This window comes from Labrus mixtus, chromosome 18 (genome assembly GCF_963584025.1).
Source record: "Labrus mixtus chromosome 18, fLabMix1.1, whole genome shotgun sequence".
NCBI lineage: Eukaryota > Metazoa > Chordata > Actinopteri > Labriformes > Labridae > Labrus > Labrus mixtus.
In genome coordinates this window covers 20,646,180-20,662,825 of record NC_083629.1, presented here as the reverse complement: position 1 = coordinate 20,662,825, position 16,646 = coordinate 20,646,180, and the positions used below count along the sequence as shown (strand labels likewise).

At 40.2% G+C, this 16,646-nt stretch overlaps 1 protein-coding gene across 1 annotated transcript; it reads right to left on the bottom strand.

Moving 5' to 3' along the window:
* Positions 1-1,115: 1,115 nt before the first annotated feature.
* Positions 1,116-16,581, bottom strand: LOC132993021 (serine/threonine-protein phosphatase PP1-beta catalytic subunit-like). Its single transcript, XM_061062656.1, has 8 exons — positions 16,453-16,581; positions 9,718-9,849; positions 3,797-4,027; positions 3,365-3,469; positions 3,160-3,231; positions 2,739-2,890; positions 1,590-1,724; positions 1,116-1,452 (listed from the first exon to the last, which is right to left on the bottom strand). Exons 1-8 carry the CDS (start codon positions 16,502-16,504, stop codon positions 1,348-1,350), a joined length of 984 nt encoding a protein of 327 aa, XP_060918639.1. The 5' UTR covers positions 16,505-16,581; the 3' UTR covers positions 1,116-1,347.
* Between the last annotated feature and the right edge of the window lie 65 nt (positions 16,582-16,646).

Here is a 16,646-nt window from a genome sequence, read left to right as displayed (position 1 = left end):
GAAAACTGCCTGGTCCTGCCACCCACTCCTGACTCCACCAGCCTTCTTACAGTGTACCTGAAGAAGATTGGTGATGCGAAAGAAGTAAAGCTGGCATTTTTGTGGAGCAATTTTGAAGGTTGCATTTTGTTTATTTTGAATATTTGGTCTCTTCACACTGTACACACTCAGATAAGTTAGACACTTCAAAAACTGCAACATGTGCTGTTAAATATGTTCATTCCTTTTTTATTGATTTTTTTTTATCCAAAGACAAGTAAACGGTTATTTTGTAAGCACTTTTAGTACACCATGAATGTGATTTTGTGTGCAGGTAAATAACTGACCATTGGTACTAGTTAATTGCCTGAGCATGGATTTTTTTTCTTTCCACTGGCACAAAATGAAAAAAAGCATCTCTCTGGAACTGTCACTACAAATCGAGATTATGTGGTTGAAATTTTCTTGATAAGAACTAATAATAAACAGACCCAGTGAAAAAACTGTAAATACCAGCCCTGTGTGCAAAGTGGCATGTGTTTGTGTGGGTGTGGAGTCGAGGCACAGGGAGGCATAACAGAGGGGAGGAATCGATGCCCAGAGGGCGTTGTGTTGTCGGGTAGAGCGTGTCCACTGCCAGCAGCATCTGATTTAGCCTCTACATTTCATTCACGCCAGTCTCTTCACATTCTTTGCTACTCATGGGGAGGAGCACTTTTCCAAATGGTTAAATATAGACGAAAAAAGTGCACCACAAACCGAAAGGTTCACCGCACATGCTGCATTGCGTTTCAACTGTTGAACCAGAACATGAGAAAAGTTATTTGTTGTCCGTGGATTGAGCACTGCACGGAAACCTCAGTCTCACCGGGAATACATTGGAAGAAACTCTCTACTTTCTGAGAGGTCAAGGCAATAAAAACAAAACCAAAAAGTTCAATCTCTACTTTGTTTTTTTTTTTCTCAACTGGAGAAGAATTCCTCTAACTCAGTCGCTTTTGCCTCTTTATACAGAGAAGGCCTTTCCTTACACGACACAGAACCTTTGAAAAACCTCAGATAGCGTTGGAAGTAAAACGACAAATCATCAGTTAATAATATCAAAAATTCCAACAAACAGGCAAAAAAAATTAAAACAGATTGGTCACAGCAAATTTATGTACACAGACACATTAAGAAAAGAGCTGTCAGTGGAGTTGGGGAAAGGGCGGTGGAATAAGGGAGAAAGGGGGAGAAAGATTTGGGCAATTAGATAAGCCCTGTGTCTTCGCTTTACAGGGGAGTTACAGGGGTTGCCAGGATGGCAGACCAAGGATGGACAGGGTGAGAAGGGGAGAGGAGGGGGGGGGGAGAGGGAAGGCTGGACGTTCACCTCTTCTTTGGGGCTTGGGTGGTGCGGGGTGGGGTGACAGGCCGGCCAGAATTTACACCACCATACTGGTACTTTGCCTTCTTCTCCGAGGGCTTTAGGATCTTTAAATAATGACACACAAACACAGACATGGAGAGAGGAAAGACCCGTATGAGAGTGTGTTTTTCTCTTTTTACATTCATGTCAAATGATCCAGAGAATTAGCATCAAACATGTGTTCCTTTAGTTTTAATACTACCTGGAAGGAGCACATGAGGGATTCATCAACACTCATCATGCCGCCTGCGTTGTCGAACTCCCCGCAGTAGTTTGGAGCAGAGAAGAGTGTGACCAGTTGGCGTTTGGCAAAGAACTCGTATCCATCCTCCACAACCTGTGAGAAGACGCATGACATTATTCCTCCGCCTACATCGATCAATACAAAGAAACATCTCCAGCTCGTCTCACAATCCTTTTGCTATCATGGTGGAGTGTACAAAACCACCTACACCTCAATCAATACAAAAGAGCTGAAATAGCTGTTGCCAATTCATTTCAATCCTGGTAACCGTTTCATTTGGTCAGCAGGTTCTCAGTCTCTGCAGGACATAAACATCTCTTTGATATCTGAATGCTGAGTAAAGCCCCGTGTCCACCTAGCGTTATTTCTGGGCAGAAAAGCGCTGGCTGTGCACTTGGGAGCGCTTGCAGGAGTGTTTGTGTGCTGAGAAGAAAAGCGCTGGACGTCCCTCCCGTCTCTATGACAACAGTTTGTTGACAACAGCGACTGTATGACCATCATGGCTCCGTTACTTTTTACTGTATGTTTTTTATTGAAGATCATTTTGCCCTAGTAGACACGGAGCAAAGAGGATATGGGTACAAGACACGATCCGTAGGAGGAAAAAATATGGGGGATATCATACTTTAGGAAAAGAGCGTAGGTAACGTCAACAACGCCTTTCGGAAAAGTTGAAAGATTTTCAACTTGGGCGCTTGGAGCAGCCGCACTAAAAAGACGAAGCGCTCAGAAAAAAGACGCTTGGCGCTGCGGTTTTTCTTTTGGCTGTCGCCTGCTGCTGCAAACGCTCTCTCCTCATTGTCTCTCAAAATAGATGCTGGAGCAAAAAAAAAAAAAGGTGGACACAAGGCTTAAGAGTTTAATAAATGATGTCTGTGGAAAAGGTCTATAAGTGTGTGGTTTAGCTCTGGTGTCTGTATCTTTGCATGAGTCAAAGTAATTACTTATGCCAAAGTCACACAAACTAATAGAGGCCAGCGTTGTGAAATTTGCACAGGCAACCATTTTTGAGTACCCAAGAAAAAAAGGCCAGACACAGAATCCTTTTAATTGAAATGACCTTGCTATTCATCCTTTATATCCAGTTCTCTACGCCTTCCAGATTACCTGGTGGGCTCTGCAGATGAGGTCCAGGTCGTGGCGGTTTAGGAACTTGCTGACAACATCGGCCCCGAAGGTGAAGGAGACCCCACGGTCGTTCTCTCCCCAGCCTTGTACATCCTTATCGGGGTCCGACCACAGGAGGTCACACAGCAGGCCTGAGAGAAGAGAGATGGAAAAAAAAAGGAACACAGAGAGATTCAGGAGAGAGTCGGAGGGGGAACATGTACACAGAACAGAGGAAGACGTTTGTCAGAAGTTCAACTGACTTTGTTGATGTAACGCAGAAGATTACAAGGTGATGTAATAGCCATTCTTTAATGATAGGAGGCTAAGTGATATCATATTAAGATTCACTTTAACACCAGAGAAGGTGAAGGATGAGCTTACACCTACATTTATGCAGACACATATTCACACACTCTACCTGTATCAGGCACATCTGTTGGCCTCATGATCCTGCGAATCTGCTCCATCGACTGCAAATCAGGCGATAGCCCTAAAATAGAAAATCAAGAAGTTACCTTAGCCTGAAGCTACCACAACTTATTTTTCAAACAAGGTCATAAAAGGTAATAAAGGTTTCCTTTTTGGGACATGGGAATGAAAAAAAGTGCTGCATGTGTTCTTACCTCCGTGGCAGCAGAAGATCTTCTCATCAATGATAGCAGCGATGGGGAGGCAGTTAAAGCAGTCAGTGAAGGTCTTCCACAACTTGATGTTGAACCTGCGCTTGCCTGGTCGAGGGATAAACGTATATTTTTTAGAACCAAACAACGTATGATTTGTCTGTGAATGTATTAGGGCTGTCCAATTTTTCTCCCTCCATTATCTCCAACTATCACACATCAAAAGACAAAATATGCAAAAACACTCCAAAGATTAGAGTTTTTTGATGACAGTGAAGGTTTCCATGGTTGATAACTGTCAGCCATATGCAATGGGGAATGGCATTGCAAAGCAGCCAAATAATAAAATGTATGAACTGTTTTTTCCCCTCCAGATGTATCCATAAAAAAGCCACATGGTATAAGGTGGGATTGTTTCCACAACATCCTACTCACACTCGTCGTAGAAGCCGTAGATGCGGTTAATGGAAGCACACTCGTGGTTTCCCCTGAGCAGGAAGAAGTTCTCTGGGTATTTGATCTTGTAGGCCAACAGGAGGCAGATGGTTTCCAGTGACTGTTTCCCTCTGTCCACATAGTCTCCCAAGAAAAGGTAGTTTGCCTCTGGAGGGAAGCCTCCGTACTCAAAGAGCCTCAGCAGATCTGTGTACTGCCCGTGGATATCACCTGAACAAGGGAGGTGAGGAAGGAAAAGGGGAACAGAGGTAGTTAGTTAGACTATTTTTTTTTAAAAAGTTCAGCCACAGGGACAGACTGCTTTACTGTACCACTACAATCAACAGAAAGTGGAGCTGCTAAGATATTAAAGGCATTCAGACGAGGTCATGAAAATATGTAAAAACATAATTAAAAGCAAGAGCAGGAGAAAAGCAAATATTTGTAGTTTTTCAATCTCCAAAGGTCTATTCACCCAGACAAGCATACACACATAAACTCCTGTCCCATTGAATCCATGTGATATGCAAAAAAAAAAACAGATTTGTATGTTGGTGAGGATTTATGGCTGGGTCTAGAGCAGCATGCCTGGAGATAGACACACAAAATGAGCCATTACCACTGGCTCAGATCAATGCCATGGCCCCAGGGAGATGAGCTACCCAGGGAGAGAATGCCGGCAATCCAGGTTAATCATATAAAAGGAAGAAAAAAAACAGAGGCGCATACACATATCCACACAAACTAACTTTAATGTAACAACTCTCACAGGATTCAAGGTCACTCTTGTCTCTTTCTGTTTTCAGTCAAGCAGCAATGTTCCGGAGCTGCTCTAACCAAAGCACAGGATCTCAGCAGGGGGGAGCATCACGTTCATCACCTTGCCAAGACCTGCTTCCTTTTTTTATCCTCAGCACCAACTTCAAGAGCTGCTCTAATTGGGCTAAGTTCTCCAGACACACACGACTGCAGGGAAAAGCCAAGGGAATAATCACAGGTTTTTTGGTTACCAAATTGAAGGCAAATTCAAACTATTTATGGCAATGATTCAACACAAACTGGCAAAAAATACTAATTAAAATGAAATAAAAGGCCTTCCCCAGCTGTGCAGCCGTCCGGCCCTTGGATTAAAACCACAGACAAGAATTGGAGATTCGACTCATGGCTGGAATGATTTATTCTATTTCCTGGTGCCCGGCAGTATTTGGAGGCACCAAAACCCAAACCACAAAAGTGCACCAAACTTTTTTGACAGCAGGCCTATAGTTATTTTTGCCTGTGTCTCAGGATGGTAGGCAAAAAGGCACACTTTTTCCCCGCAAATGAATGACTAGGAAGGAAGAGCTCTGAATGTCTGCATTATAATTTATGCTCACATTGTGCGGAGCCAGTTGAGCTTTGTTTCACCATCCTTCATTTTCTTTGCCAAGGACACGCAGCCCCAGTTTGCCAGCTGAGTTTAGATACAACTAAAGGCAACAACCAGGTCACGAGGCCTGAAAACTTATTTGACCTTTGTCATTTGTTTTTATCTTTACATTTTTTCTGAGAATGTCAGAGGGAGATAGAATTAATTAGTGTTTCCAAAGACATGATGGCCTCCTCAAAATAATGTCTTATTTTGTCCCACACCCCCAAAGATATTAAGTTGACTGTCACTGAGGTTTAGCAAAGCCACCAGGAAATAGTTATATAGTAAAAATCTACGGAGCTTGAAACTGATCTTTTTCTAAAAGAAAAACACTCCAGGTTAGTTTCAGCTCAACGAGTCGCTGTGATGAAATCATGAAACCTTTCAAAACTTTGTAATTATAGAGTAAGTAGAAGTTTTCAAACTCTGTTTGGTAATAGGATGACGGTAGGCTTTAAGCTCTATCAAAATAGTCTTGTACTTTTCCCACCTCAGTTTTTTTTCTAAATATTTTAAGGGAAAAAAACAACAAAAACCCAACAACTACCAATATGGCAGCTTTTAAAGTGGATTTTGGGCCTGAATAAAAAAGCCCAATTGTGGATTGTGCACCAATAAGACCATGCACATGTTTTCCAAGGCTTCTTTATTTGACAAATAACTTTATTAAGACTATTCAAACAAATTTTCTTAACATCAGAACTGATTCAGCCATAGGATAGCATTATATTCACTACAACCTCAAGTGTGATAGTGCTTTTAACCTTTCATTTGGGTACAACAACTATAACTTGAACTTTACAAACTGGATTTTTTCCCATGAAGGCAACACAAACATTTTGCTGCATGCATGCTACTTTGTGTGTTATGTATGTCCACATGTTTTTGCAGACCAGCTACTTTGTTTAACATACATCTACATGTGTGTTTCAGTTTATTATGCAATCATGCTTTGGTGTCCTGCCAATATTATTGTCCAACCAGTTTTTTTTTTTTTACAATGATGTTGGCATACAATCAATGAGTTGGGCTCTAATTAAAGAAATGCATGTCTACATTAGGAACTGACCGATATAAGATTTTTGGGGCTGATACCTATATCGATATCGGGGAAAAATCTGATACTGTTATATTGGTGGATTTCTTTTTTAGCTCCATCTTTGATCCGTAGAGATGGATATACGCATTTATTGAGTTGATCCCTCAAATGCAGTTATCAAACACTTGTGGAAAAGATTTAAAATCAATACAAGATGGTCACTCAACTGGAAAGTAACCGAACAGATACGTGCATCACCGTGTCTAGTGTAATTCAATGATACTGAAATTAAATGCTATTCGACTGGTGAATAAATCTAGTAAAATCAGCGTACATCTGCGATAAGGTTAGCCAATACCAATAGTCACTTGATATTCTAATATCGGCTGGAATTATCCGCTGGCTGATTAATCGGTCAGACTTTAGTCCGCCTTGCTTATACCTGGCCTGAAGACGCCTCAAAGCTACAGATAGCACATTCAAACATGTAATTACTTATTTCAGCGAGCCAGATTATTTTTCATTTTGGCAGCCTGAAGCCAATACATGCTACACAATGTTTCTTAATACACACACAATAGCTTAAACCTTTACAAAAAACAAAAAACAACCGGACACCAGTCATTAAACAATTAGTCTTGCTCATTTGTGTGTCAGTGTGGTCAGACCAAAAAAAATACTTAAATGAAGGAATAAAACCACTTTTGGATAAAAGTGTAGACTTGGCAACTTGGAGTGTAATCACTGCAGAGACAGGGGGAGGTCAACTTTATGACCACAGGCCTAACAATGCTGAGCTATGTCTCTGTAATAAAACCTGGATGAAATGGATCATAAAATAATATTCTTTCACTAAACTATTACTCATCTTTTCCGTCCCTGTTTCTGTCGGTTCACATTATTTTTTATGTTCCGCACACCTGCGATGTTGACTGTCTTTGGTCAGTTTTTATAAAATGTATGACTTCGCTGCCTGCTTCTATTTAATTGGCTGTCTGTTTATAAATGTCTGCTTTTTCAGAAAGGTCACCTCTGGTAAGGTTTACTCTAACGACCCTCGACTCTGCACTAAGCGTTGCTGCATGACTGATTGCATTTGTGAGCATTCAGTCCCCCCCCCCCCTCCGCCTGCCCCACCACCAGGAATTTTAGGACGGCAGTGAATTATTTACTCAGCATTGCTTCTGCAATGTCAAAACAGTCCGACAATAGCAGCCAAAGAGATGAAGCGTTTTTAAAAGCAGAGGGAAAGGAAGACAAATGGAAAATGTTATACCTGAGGCCAGTGTTCTAAATGAGCCAGACTTTTCTGAGAAGACAACACAACATAAAAAACTGAACTCCAACAAAACATAATGATATTTAAAGGACACAGCAGTGAACCATATGATCTTTGTTGCCATGCTCCTATGCTCTGAAGGCAAAAGGCTAACAGACACTCACCATTAGAAATGAGAAAAACAATAACATACAACATCTAGGATGCAACATTAATCTCATTATTAGTCTACCATGGGAGTAATAAAGCTGTGCTCATGCCTGACCGCACGCATAAGACAATAAGCTGTCGAGTACACATAAACGTAACATCAGCGTGAGCAGCATCAATGGGTAATGCTGCTGCTAATGCTGTTCATCATGAAGACAACACTTAGCTGACAGGCTGATTGTCAAAACCTGACTGTTAAGACTTCTGTGTTGCTGTTCGAGATGGATTGACGCTTGCATTTAGATGTGTTTTGTTGTAAAGGACCCACTGACTAACTGGGGCAGGCAGGTGGGCCAGACAAATGTGCAAAAATACTAAATGGAAAAAAATATATAAACACAGTATTATATTTTATCTGTTATTTAAAACAATACAAAAATATGCTTAATTGCAAGATATTGGAATATCACCTTCTGGACATAAATAACACTGAATCAGTGAACGTCAAACTGAGGAAAAACATAGATAATGTGCTGGAATACTTACTCAGAGACCCAAAATAACATGAAATACAAACAATTTAACAAACAACGTCAGAGTAACAGTCTACCACTGGCATTACACAGTCAGATTTATGTACTTCTTTATCCTCTTCGTCTGCACACAGTTTATTTCAGTCAGTACTTGCACTTACAAAGTCATTTGAGGCATTCTATTTGGACTCTGACTCTCAAACTGTAAACAAAGACTGCATGCTTGCGGTCTTCCTTCAGCTAATCCTACAGGCAACAAATCAATCACGCTTTGCGCTAAATTAGTAAGGTCCTATTCTGAATGAAGCACTTGGTAATTATGCAGAGAATTGTGATTGCAGGGTGCTCTTATTTTAGCAACAAAATGACTGTCTAGTAGCGCATTCGCACAATGAGGATTTGAATATCATTATCGTAAACAACACTGTGTCTGGAAATCCAATTTTCAGACTATCCTGTTTGAATCGATGTTAAAGCCAAACAGTGTCAAAGCGGCCGGCTCAGGCAAAATGATGCTAGTGGCATGAAGATTAACATGTGAGAGAGCGAGAGAGAGAGAGTAAGTACAGAACCTGATCCATTTGGCCTTCTGAATAATGAAAGGCGTCCACTGTTTGGTCTTTATAGTCGATGCTGGAGCTATGAAAGCTGCCGTCATGGGGTTAAAGGCAAGTAATCAGTCTGGGGTTATATGTTGAGCAACAAAACAAAGAAAGGGAGACAAAGGAACCTTACATGGTGGCGGTGGCGTATAACACCACCTCATGCATATTTCAGTCATGTGTTGGGGTAAGGTCTACAGAGCTGAGGGCATGTGAGGCCTTTAAAAAGTGTATTATTCAGACCAATGTCATGTCAGATAAATGGTAAAACCATTTTTTTTAATTGCTCCCCACAATCACATTGATTACTTATGCAAATGTATATGTAATGTTGCCATCTGATGTTACAGTAATAGGCCTGCAATACAACCATCTCAAAGTAAATGTGTGTGGGAGGGAAGAGGAATGAGGACAGCAACAAATGAACCGTGTGTAGGCCTGAGTGTATATGGGAGCTTGTGTACGGTATTTTTCAAGGACTGCCACATTAGACAGCTCAGAGTTGTTTGCAGCTTCAGCACTACACTGCACTGCACGGACCAGATAAAGCCTGTGGGAGTGTGCAGAGATGTGCAGCACAGCAGCTAGAGATAGGGATAGTGTGGGTTAGCATTCCAAATGTTGAGAAGAAGTTTGCTTGAGAATGTGCACTGCTTTGCTCCTATACTGTCTGTGCAGGTTATGTTTGCTATATACTGGTGCGCAGTCTGTGTATACATGTGTGTGTGCAATCTCCCCTATATATGTATTTATTTAACATGCAGAGAGTCACAGTGACTCATTTTCTGTTCCAGGATGAGGCTATGGGATGGGTTACCCGCTCTCCGAAAAGCCAAATTCAAAATAAAAAAACCACATGGTGGGAGCATAATGAACTAAAATAGAAGCAGTGGTGTGCAGCACTGACCACAGATCTTCAGGGGGGCCTCGAGCTCCAGTAAGATGGGCTGGCTGAGGAAGATCTCCCTCGATTTGATGCAGAGGCCCCGCACCTCAGCCTCCGTCATCTGGACAATCTTCCCCGGGCGACATCCCCGCACTGGAGAGGAGAGAAAGGGATACCGTTAGTGAAGTCAGCAACTGTTATCATCACTGTCAGTCCTCACGCAGCAGCTCCAAAAAGCTCTCCCCAACACCATCAAGTGAATCTCTTTCAGGCCATGATACAATGTCTTTTTTACCCTAGGGGGAAAAAGAGAAAACACTTACAGCGGATTTACAAAGCAATCATAAAATCTGATGAAGTGTGGGTGTAATGACTATAGCTTATAGCTGCTTACTTTCAGCCGTACTTAAGAAGCCCACTGCTTATACTACGAGAACAGCTTGCATCTTCTGCAATGGTGTGGGTTTATTGGCTGTGTATTTGCACTGTTAGCTTAAGTCGACTTTAAGGCATTTTGCCACAGCTTTTGTTGCAGATTTTTCTTGTTGAAAGGAGGAGTAAAAATTGTATTTGGTGGCTACCGTCAGCAGCTATCAGAGTCAGAGATATGATCATGAGATTAAACAGAAAAAACGCCTCCTTGCTTATGATTCTTTGTGGCTCCTATAAGACAGAAGTTAAGTCCCATCTCGCTATCTGATACTTGTGGTTGGTTTAAGATCTGAACTGTCTGGTTAGAGAAATATCTTGTGAAAAGATGGCTTTGTTTAAAAGAAAAAGCAGATAGAGCTAAAGGTAAACAAAGGCAGAATTTAAAATCCAATAGGCTAAACAAGGTCTTGTACTTCTTGTTTTTCCAAAACAAATTTAAAGTTGTGATATCGGGTTTTGAGATTCACTGTGACCAAATGTCCTGGTGTCACCTGTGACCAACAAGTAGTAAAATATGTTAATATTATGTTTTAGCATTATTGATCAAGCTTTTAATGATTTTTGGGTTGTTTGGGGGAAATGATTGGGGGCGCCTGTGGCGTAGTGGTTAGTGTGCACAGTGTCTTTTCTCATATATAAAACTGCTAGGAGGGCTGTGTTAAGAGCTGTTACTTGTATTGCTGTTATCAGCTCGTCAGCTTGGTTTCCCATGGTCCCAATTACCTAAAATAATCACAGTCAATCCCATTTTTATCTCTAAATTTAATTCTTGAAGTTATTTTTAATTAGTTGATAATAAAAGAAAGTTATAAGCATTTATTTTGGATCTATCTCAATAAAACATTGATAAATATCATATCTTATCTATACAAGATTACAATGATAAAGCTCTTTAAAAGCTGTATGTACATTCAGTGAGAAGGATTATGGGAGGTATTGGAACATCCCCACGTCTCATGGTGTCGATATAAGTGCCAATGTTTTTTTTTAATGCTATATTAAGTAAATGGTATTGGACCACAATTGTACTGTACAGTGACTTTAATTTAGGTTTCAGTCTGACGTCACAAAAAGCAGATAAAGCTGTAAGTGGAGATAAAGCATTGCTGACAGAAACAAAAGAGATGAACACATCCATGACTGAGGAATTACGTAATAACTAACCATTTTGGTATTGCCTTTCAGCTAGACGCCCACACAAGATTGGGCTAGACGCCCACACAAGATTCCAACTAGATTCTCTCTCTGAGCCAAACAGAGAGACTAATGCACGCTTTTATTACTAGCAGGCTGGACTATTGTAACGCTCTCCTTTCTGGTCTTCCAAAAAACACAACAAATCGGCTTCAGCTACTACAAAACTCTGCCGCACGAGTACTGACAAAGGCCAGAAGGAGAGCACACATCACACCTGTTTTAAAATCTTTACACTGGCTGCCTGTTAGTTTTCGTGTTGATTTTAAAATGATTTTATTAGTTTATAAAGCATTACATGGCCTTGCACCAGACTACCTATCAGATATGATTTTAGCTTATGAACAAGTACGGCCCCTCAGATCCTCCAGTTCCTCTCTCTTAGTTGTTCCACAGAGCAGGACAAAAACCTTTGGCGATGCTGCTTATATATTTTCCTCTTATATATTTATTTTAATATCTTGTTGCTTTTATGTGTCGTATTTTATTTTTATACATATATTTTATTTTTAATTCTTATTGGTGTGCATTGGTCTCTCAATGATTTTATAAACTACTTTTCGTCAATAACTTTTCTGCACTCTTGTTAAGCACTTTGAACTGCAATTTAATTTGTCTGAAAGGTGCTATATAAATAAAGTTTGATTGATTGATTGAACAAAAAAAACAGCTGAGCCAAGTGAAACAACTGCGTGTTGGTCTGGATGTGAGTTTCATGAGTGTTATGGTCTTACTGGCAAATTAGGAGGCAAAACAGCAGGATGTACAAAGTTGATTTAAAGTGGTATTCATGAGAAATGCCTGAAGATTGGTATATATGCATTTGTGAAGACATGCATGCTTCTCACACACTGCACTCCCTCACTGCCACAGACTCATCATTCATGAAATCCCACCAAAAAATCTCAGAGAACTGAGCAAAGCAGATGACTATGGATCCTCCCAGATGGTGAATCTGAGAGACAGAAACTATTCTAGGGTGGAACCAACCTTAATGAAGTGCTGCTTTACACCATCACTTTTTTCCTTATCATCCATCTACTGTATGTGCACTGCTTCATATGGTGTGAAGCATGAAATTGCAGCAGCAGGGCTTTTCACTCAGAAGCCAGGCCTCATCAGAGCTGAGACAGTTAAGCTTGGATGCTTAGCTGCTCGGCTTTAGCGCTGAACCTTTCACTGTTTGCACTTTCAATGGGCTTGCACTTTTTGAAAGAGATTATATACTTAAGATCATTGAGGGGCAAAGGCTAAGATGTAGCAATGACAAGGATTTGCAACCATCAGACAGACACCATATAGTCATTTGTGTGTATGTGTGTGTGTGTGTTGGGATTTTGTGACTGTACATAAGCGTGGAGAAAGTCACAAAGTGTCCTGTCAGGTTTTAATTCCAATGAGTAAGCATTCTCATTGACTCTGGGATTTTCCTGAGGACCGAATTTTCTCATTCAACAAAAACTTACAGTCAGCTATAATATGATGTTAGGATGCAAAATAAAGGCTCAAGGCCTTTCCAATTAACTGGTTTACTAAATCAGCACCCGAGAGTTTTTAATCTGTTGGTATCGTTACTCTATGCTGACCGCCAGCAAAAATCTCTGCATGTGTTTAAAACAGAAAATAAGGGGTTTGTTGCATCGTAAATAACAAACATCATCAAAATGTAATGTAATATCTAATGTATGATTTAGTGATTTTCCCCTCTATCAGTTAACTAAATCAACGGCCTATCATTCAACTTTAATTTTGTTAACACTTGCACTATAGGGCTGCATCACCTCAGCTGCAGTTTGTAATGGTGGCGACTGCACTCGTGGTAAGGACACCGCGTGACCGTGTGTGTCTCCATTTTATACTGGCTGTGGTGTAAAAGACACAGCCAACTTTTTAGATGAAAAATAGGTGTTAAAAGTGCGCTGGATTTTTGTTTTTCATGCCAGTAGCTGATGTTTATTTGTTGTGTCACACATGAAATGCTAGTGGCAAGCTAGTATACCTAACTGCTGATCCAAAAAAACAGATTTTTCACTGGCTTGAAAAATCACCTGTTGGACAAACTCTGATCAGTTTTCACGGACAAAAGTTTTAAAAAAATGTGTTGGTAGTGTGAGAGTGTTACACCTGCTCAGTGTCAGATCAGAAACATGCATGTTCCAGAGACATATCAAGGCGAGCGACTACTAAAACCATTTAAATACATGAAATAGCACACCTCGTTTGAGACACAGACATAAAGCATTACACAGGAGTAATGGAAAAGACCGAATCTGCAATCTGCTAAGTTGTATTTTTTTAAACATTGGCCTCTCCCTCGGCCCTGAATTTCACTATCGGTGCATCTCTGATCAAAACAGACAAACCAATCCAAGAGTTAGATGCTGGGAAAAGAAAAGCTGGTTCTAATGAAAGTTTTATTTTAAACACTTTTGAAAGGCAGACTTTGTTTTTGTTTTTTGTGTGAGTTGTACTTTGAGTTAACTTACATTAAATCCTTAAGAATAAGTTGTTTGAAAAATCTTTTCAGGTAAGATTGAGGCGTAAGACCTGGATGGAAGAATTGATCAAAACTCTCTGTTATGGCCACCACTAAGGTAAAAATATCTCACCTACAGAAGATGGTGATTCATAATGTAAATGAATCACATTCCTTCATGATTCACATGTGCTTGATTCTTACTGTTGAGTAACTTCACACCAATATATCCAGAGTTGAACACTTAAGTGTGAAAGTTATGATGGAGCAATGACATCCAAATCAATTAGTCATGTGTTGTTTTGAGCATAAAAAAAAAATTATAAAAAGGACTAGTCGCCATCTGGCACCACAAAGATCACAGCTAAACTGACAATCTATGAAAGAAGTCCAACTTGTATTCATCACATGAGCAACATAATCAACAAGTCACCACAGTCTGAGGGAAATAACAAAGAGAACACAATGTGTGAAGGATCGACGCACTTCCCCGCTGAGAGACATTTTGTCTCACCCACAAGAGTAGAAAACAGACGACGAGCTGTTTATTTCAATCTAATTTCACCACTTGACAGCGATATTTAAATTTAAAAACAGATAAAATGAGGAAGATTTTTCAAGCAAGGACTTTTCTAAAGAGAAACCTTCATATATTAGTGCTGGCATAGTTTCTCATGCCTCCACAGATACGGGTGGAAAGTATGCCAAGGACAGCTGAATCTGCCTTAGTGGTCTGCTCTGACTCATTGGAGATCTCACAAGGGAACAGAAAAGTCCTTGCCTTCTCTTAAGCAGGTGGATCACCAAAACAAAACGAGTCTTTCATTTCTCTTTCTCTGCCAAACACAAAGTCTGTTCCTCACACAGCACACAACACGTTTGTTTACCAAGTATGAACGCAACAATTTGATAGTGAGGACAGCAACACACGATGTTGTCCTATGGCTTATCTGCAAAGAGTGTGCATACAAACATTTCTTTCTCATATCCTCATTTTGCAAACCTTCTTTTAGGGTTTTGTTATTCACTTGAATCAACAATATCAGGACAGGCATTTAAAGGAAATGTAAAATCTCTTGAATCATAACAGTTTCTTCCCCCAGGCTGTCACTCTGATGAACACTAAACAGTCACAGAGTGTCAGACCTGTCGCGGTGAAATGATTCTAAACCAACCAACACTGTGAATATACACATATATATATTATTTAATTTAAATGATCAACAAACGCACACTTATTTATGTAAATACTGTAATTGACCCATCTGTCACATAACTGCATTTCACTTATCATGTTACTTCAGCATCTTTTGCACTATGCACCACTGCACTGTTTCATATTTAATCATGTAAATATTAGTCTTTTCTTATTATGTTTATTGTTGATATTTAATGTTGTACTAGGGCTGGGCGATATGGACCAAAACTCATATCTCGATATTGTTTAGCTGAATGGCGATACTCGATATATATCGATATGTATTTTATTAATAGTGAAAACACATGGAAAAATAAACTACCTGTTTGTGAATTTAAAAAAGTAATATTATAAAATAAAAATGTTCCTTAAATACAATAAAAGAGAGAGAGAGGAGGAGCAGGGTTAAGAGGGAGAGACAGACAGTCAGTCATCATCAGTGAGATGAGAAAAAGGTGACCTGGCACCTCGAGAACGTTATTTTAATGCAACATAAACTATATCGATATTAACGATATTGACTTACCCTATATCTTGTTTGAAAATACATTGATATATCTTAAAAACTCGATATATTACCCAGCCCTATGTTGTACCTGTACATAAGAGAGCACAGTTCACCGAAGTTAAATTCCTTGTGTGTGTGAGCATACCTGGCCAATAAATCTGATTTATAGGCTACTGATCAAACAACAACAACTGCAAGTGCAAACCACGAAAAAGTGAGCCACAAATTGAGTTAACAACCAAAAAAAATCAAGCAAACTTGCAGCCTTTTCATGTTTGTTTTGGGTTAATTAATACGGATATGCAATACCATGTGGTGTATGAAAAACCCATTTGCCAAAATTTTAATGTCATCATAATTGCAACTTATATTACCCAGTATATAGAGTAAGATTTAACCATGCAGAGGGCAGGTGAATAGGTAGAAATCTGTGTTTATATCGTATTTTATCATAATAACCTTATTGTAATGTGTGTAGCAGTTAAACCCGTTTTAAGCAATGCCACATAAAACACAGGACAGCCCCTCCTCCTCAACACACACTGTACTGTACATTAAATAAAATATAAATGAGGCAGAATACGACAAAAACCTCAGGCAGAAAGTTCAAGTCAACATTCAGGCAAAGCCCACGGCACAAAAAAAAACAACTTGGAAAGAGTAACGTAGCTTGGCTTTCACTGCGAAAACTGAGAAATGTAGGCGTTCACCGCTGAATGTTTATAAACACGACCAGCTAACAGTAAACGTTAGCCGGAGCTAGCCGGGGGGGGGGGGGGGGGGGGGGGGGGGGGGGGAACGCACCGTTACTATTGGCAGCAGTTAGCCCGACACCGCTAATACATTCCCCGCTGCGCTACCCGAAACTCAACCTTCAACCGGACACTGAGAACACGAAAAGAAAACCACATTTCTCATTAAAGACTATTTTTTTTTTAAATTGTTCACCTTCCAGAAGACGAGAGATGAGGCTGTCCACGTTCAATTCACCCTCCGCCATCTTCAAACTGCCGCTGTTGTACAGTGTTGGCCGGCTCGATTCCCCCTGCAGACACCAGGGGGCGCTGTTATCAACAACACAATAGCGGTAGATCATAAAGGGGTAAACACACTTTTATCCACCTGTGAATATGATTTTATTC

Excerpts from the sequence above, each read along its gene's own strand:
- LOC132993021 (XM_061062656.1), bottom strand. The coding sequence starts at position 16,504 with ATGGCGGAGGGTGAATTGAACGTGGACAGCCTCATCTCTCGTCTTCTG. Across the intron at positions 4,028-9,717 it reads GGCCCCCCTGAAGATCTGTG|GTGATATCCACGGGCAGTAC; the intron begins GTCAGTGCTGCA and ends TCCCTTGTTCAG. Across the intron at positions 1,725-2,738 it reads TCATCTGCAGAGCCCACCAG|GTTGTGGAGGATGGATACGA; the intron begins GTAATCTGGAAG and ends GTCTTCTCACAG.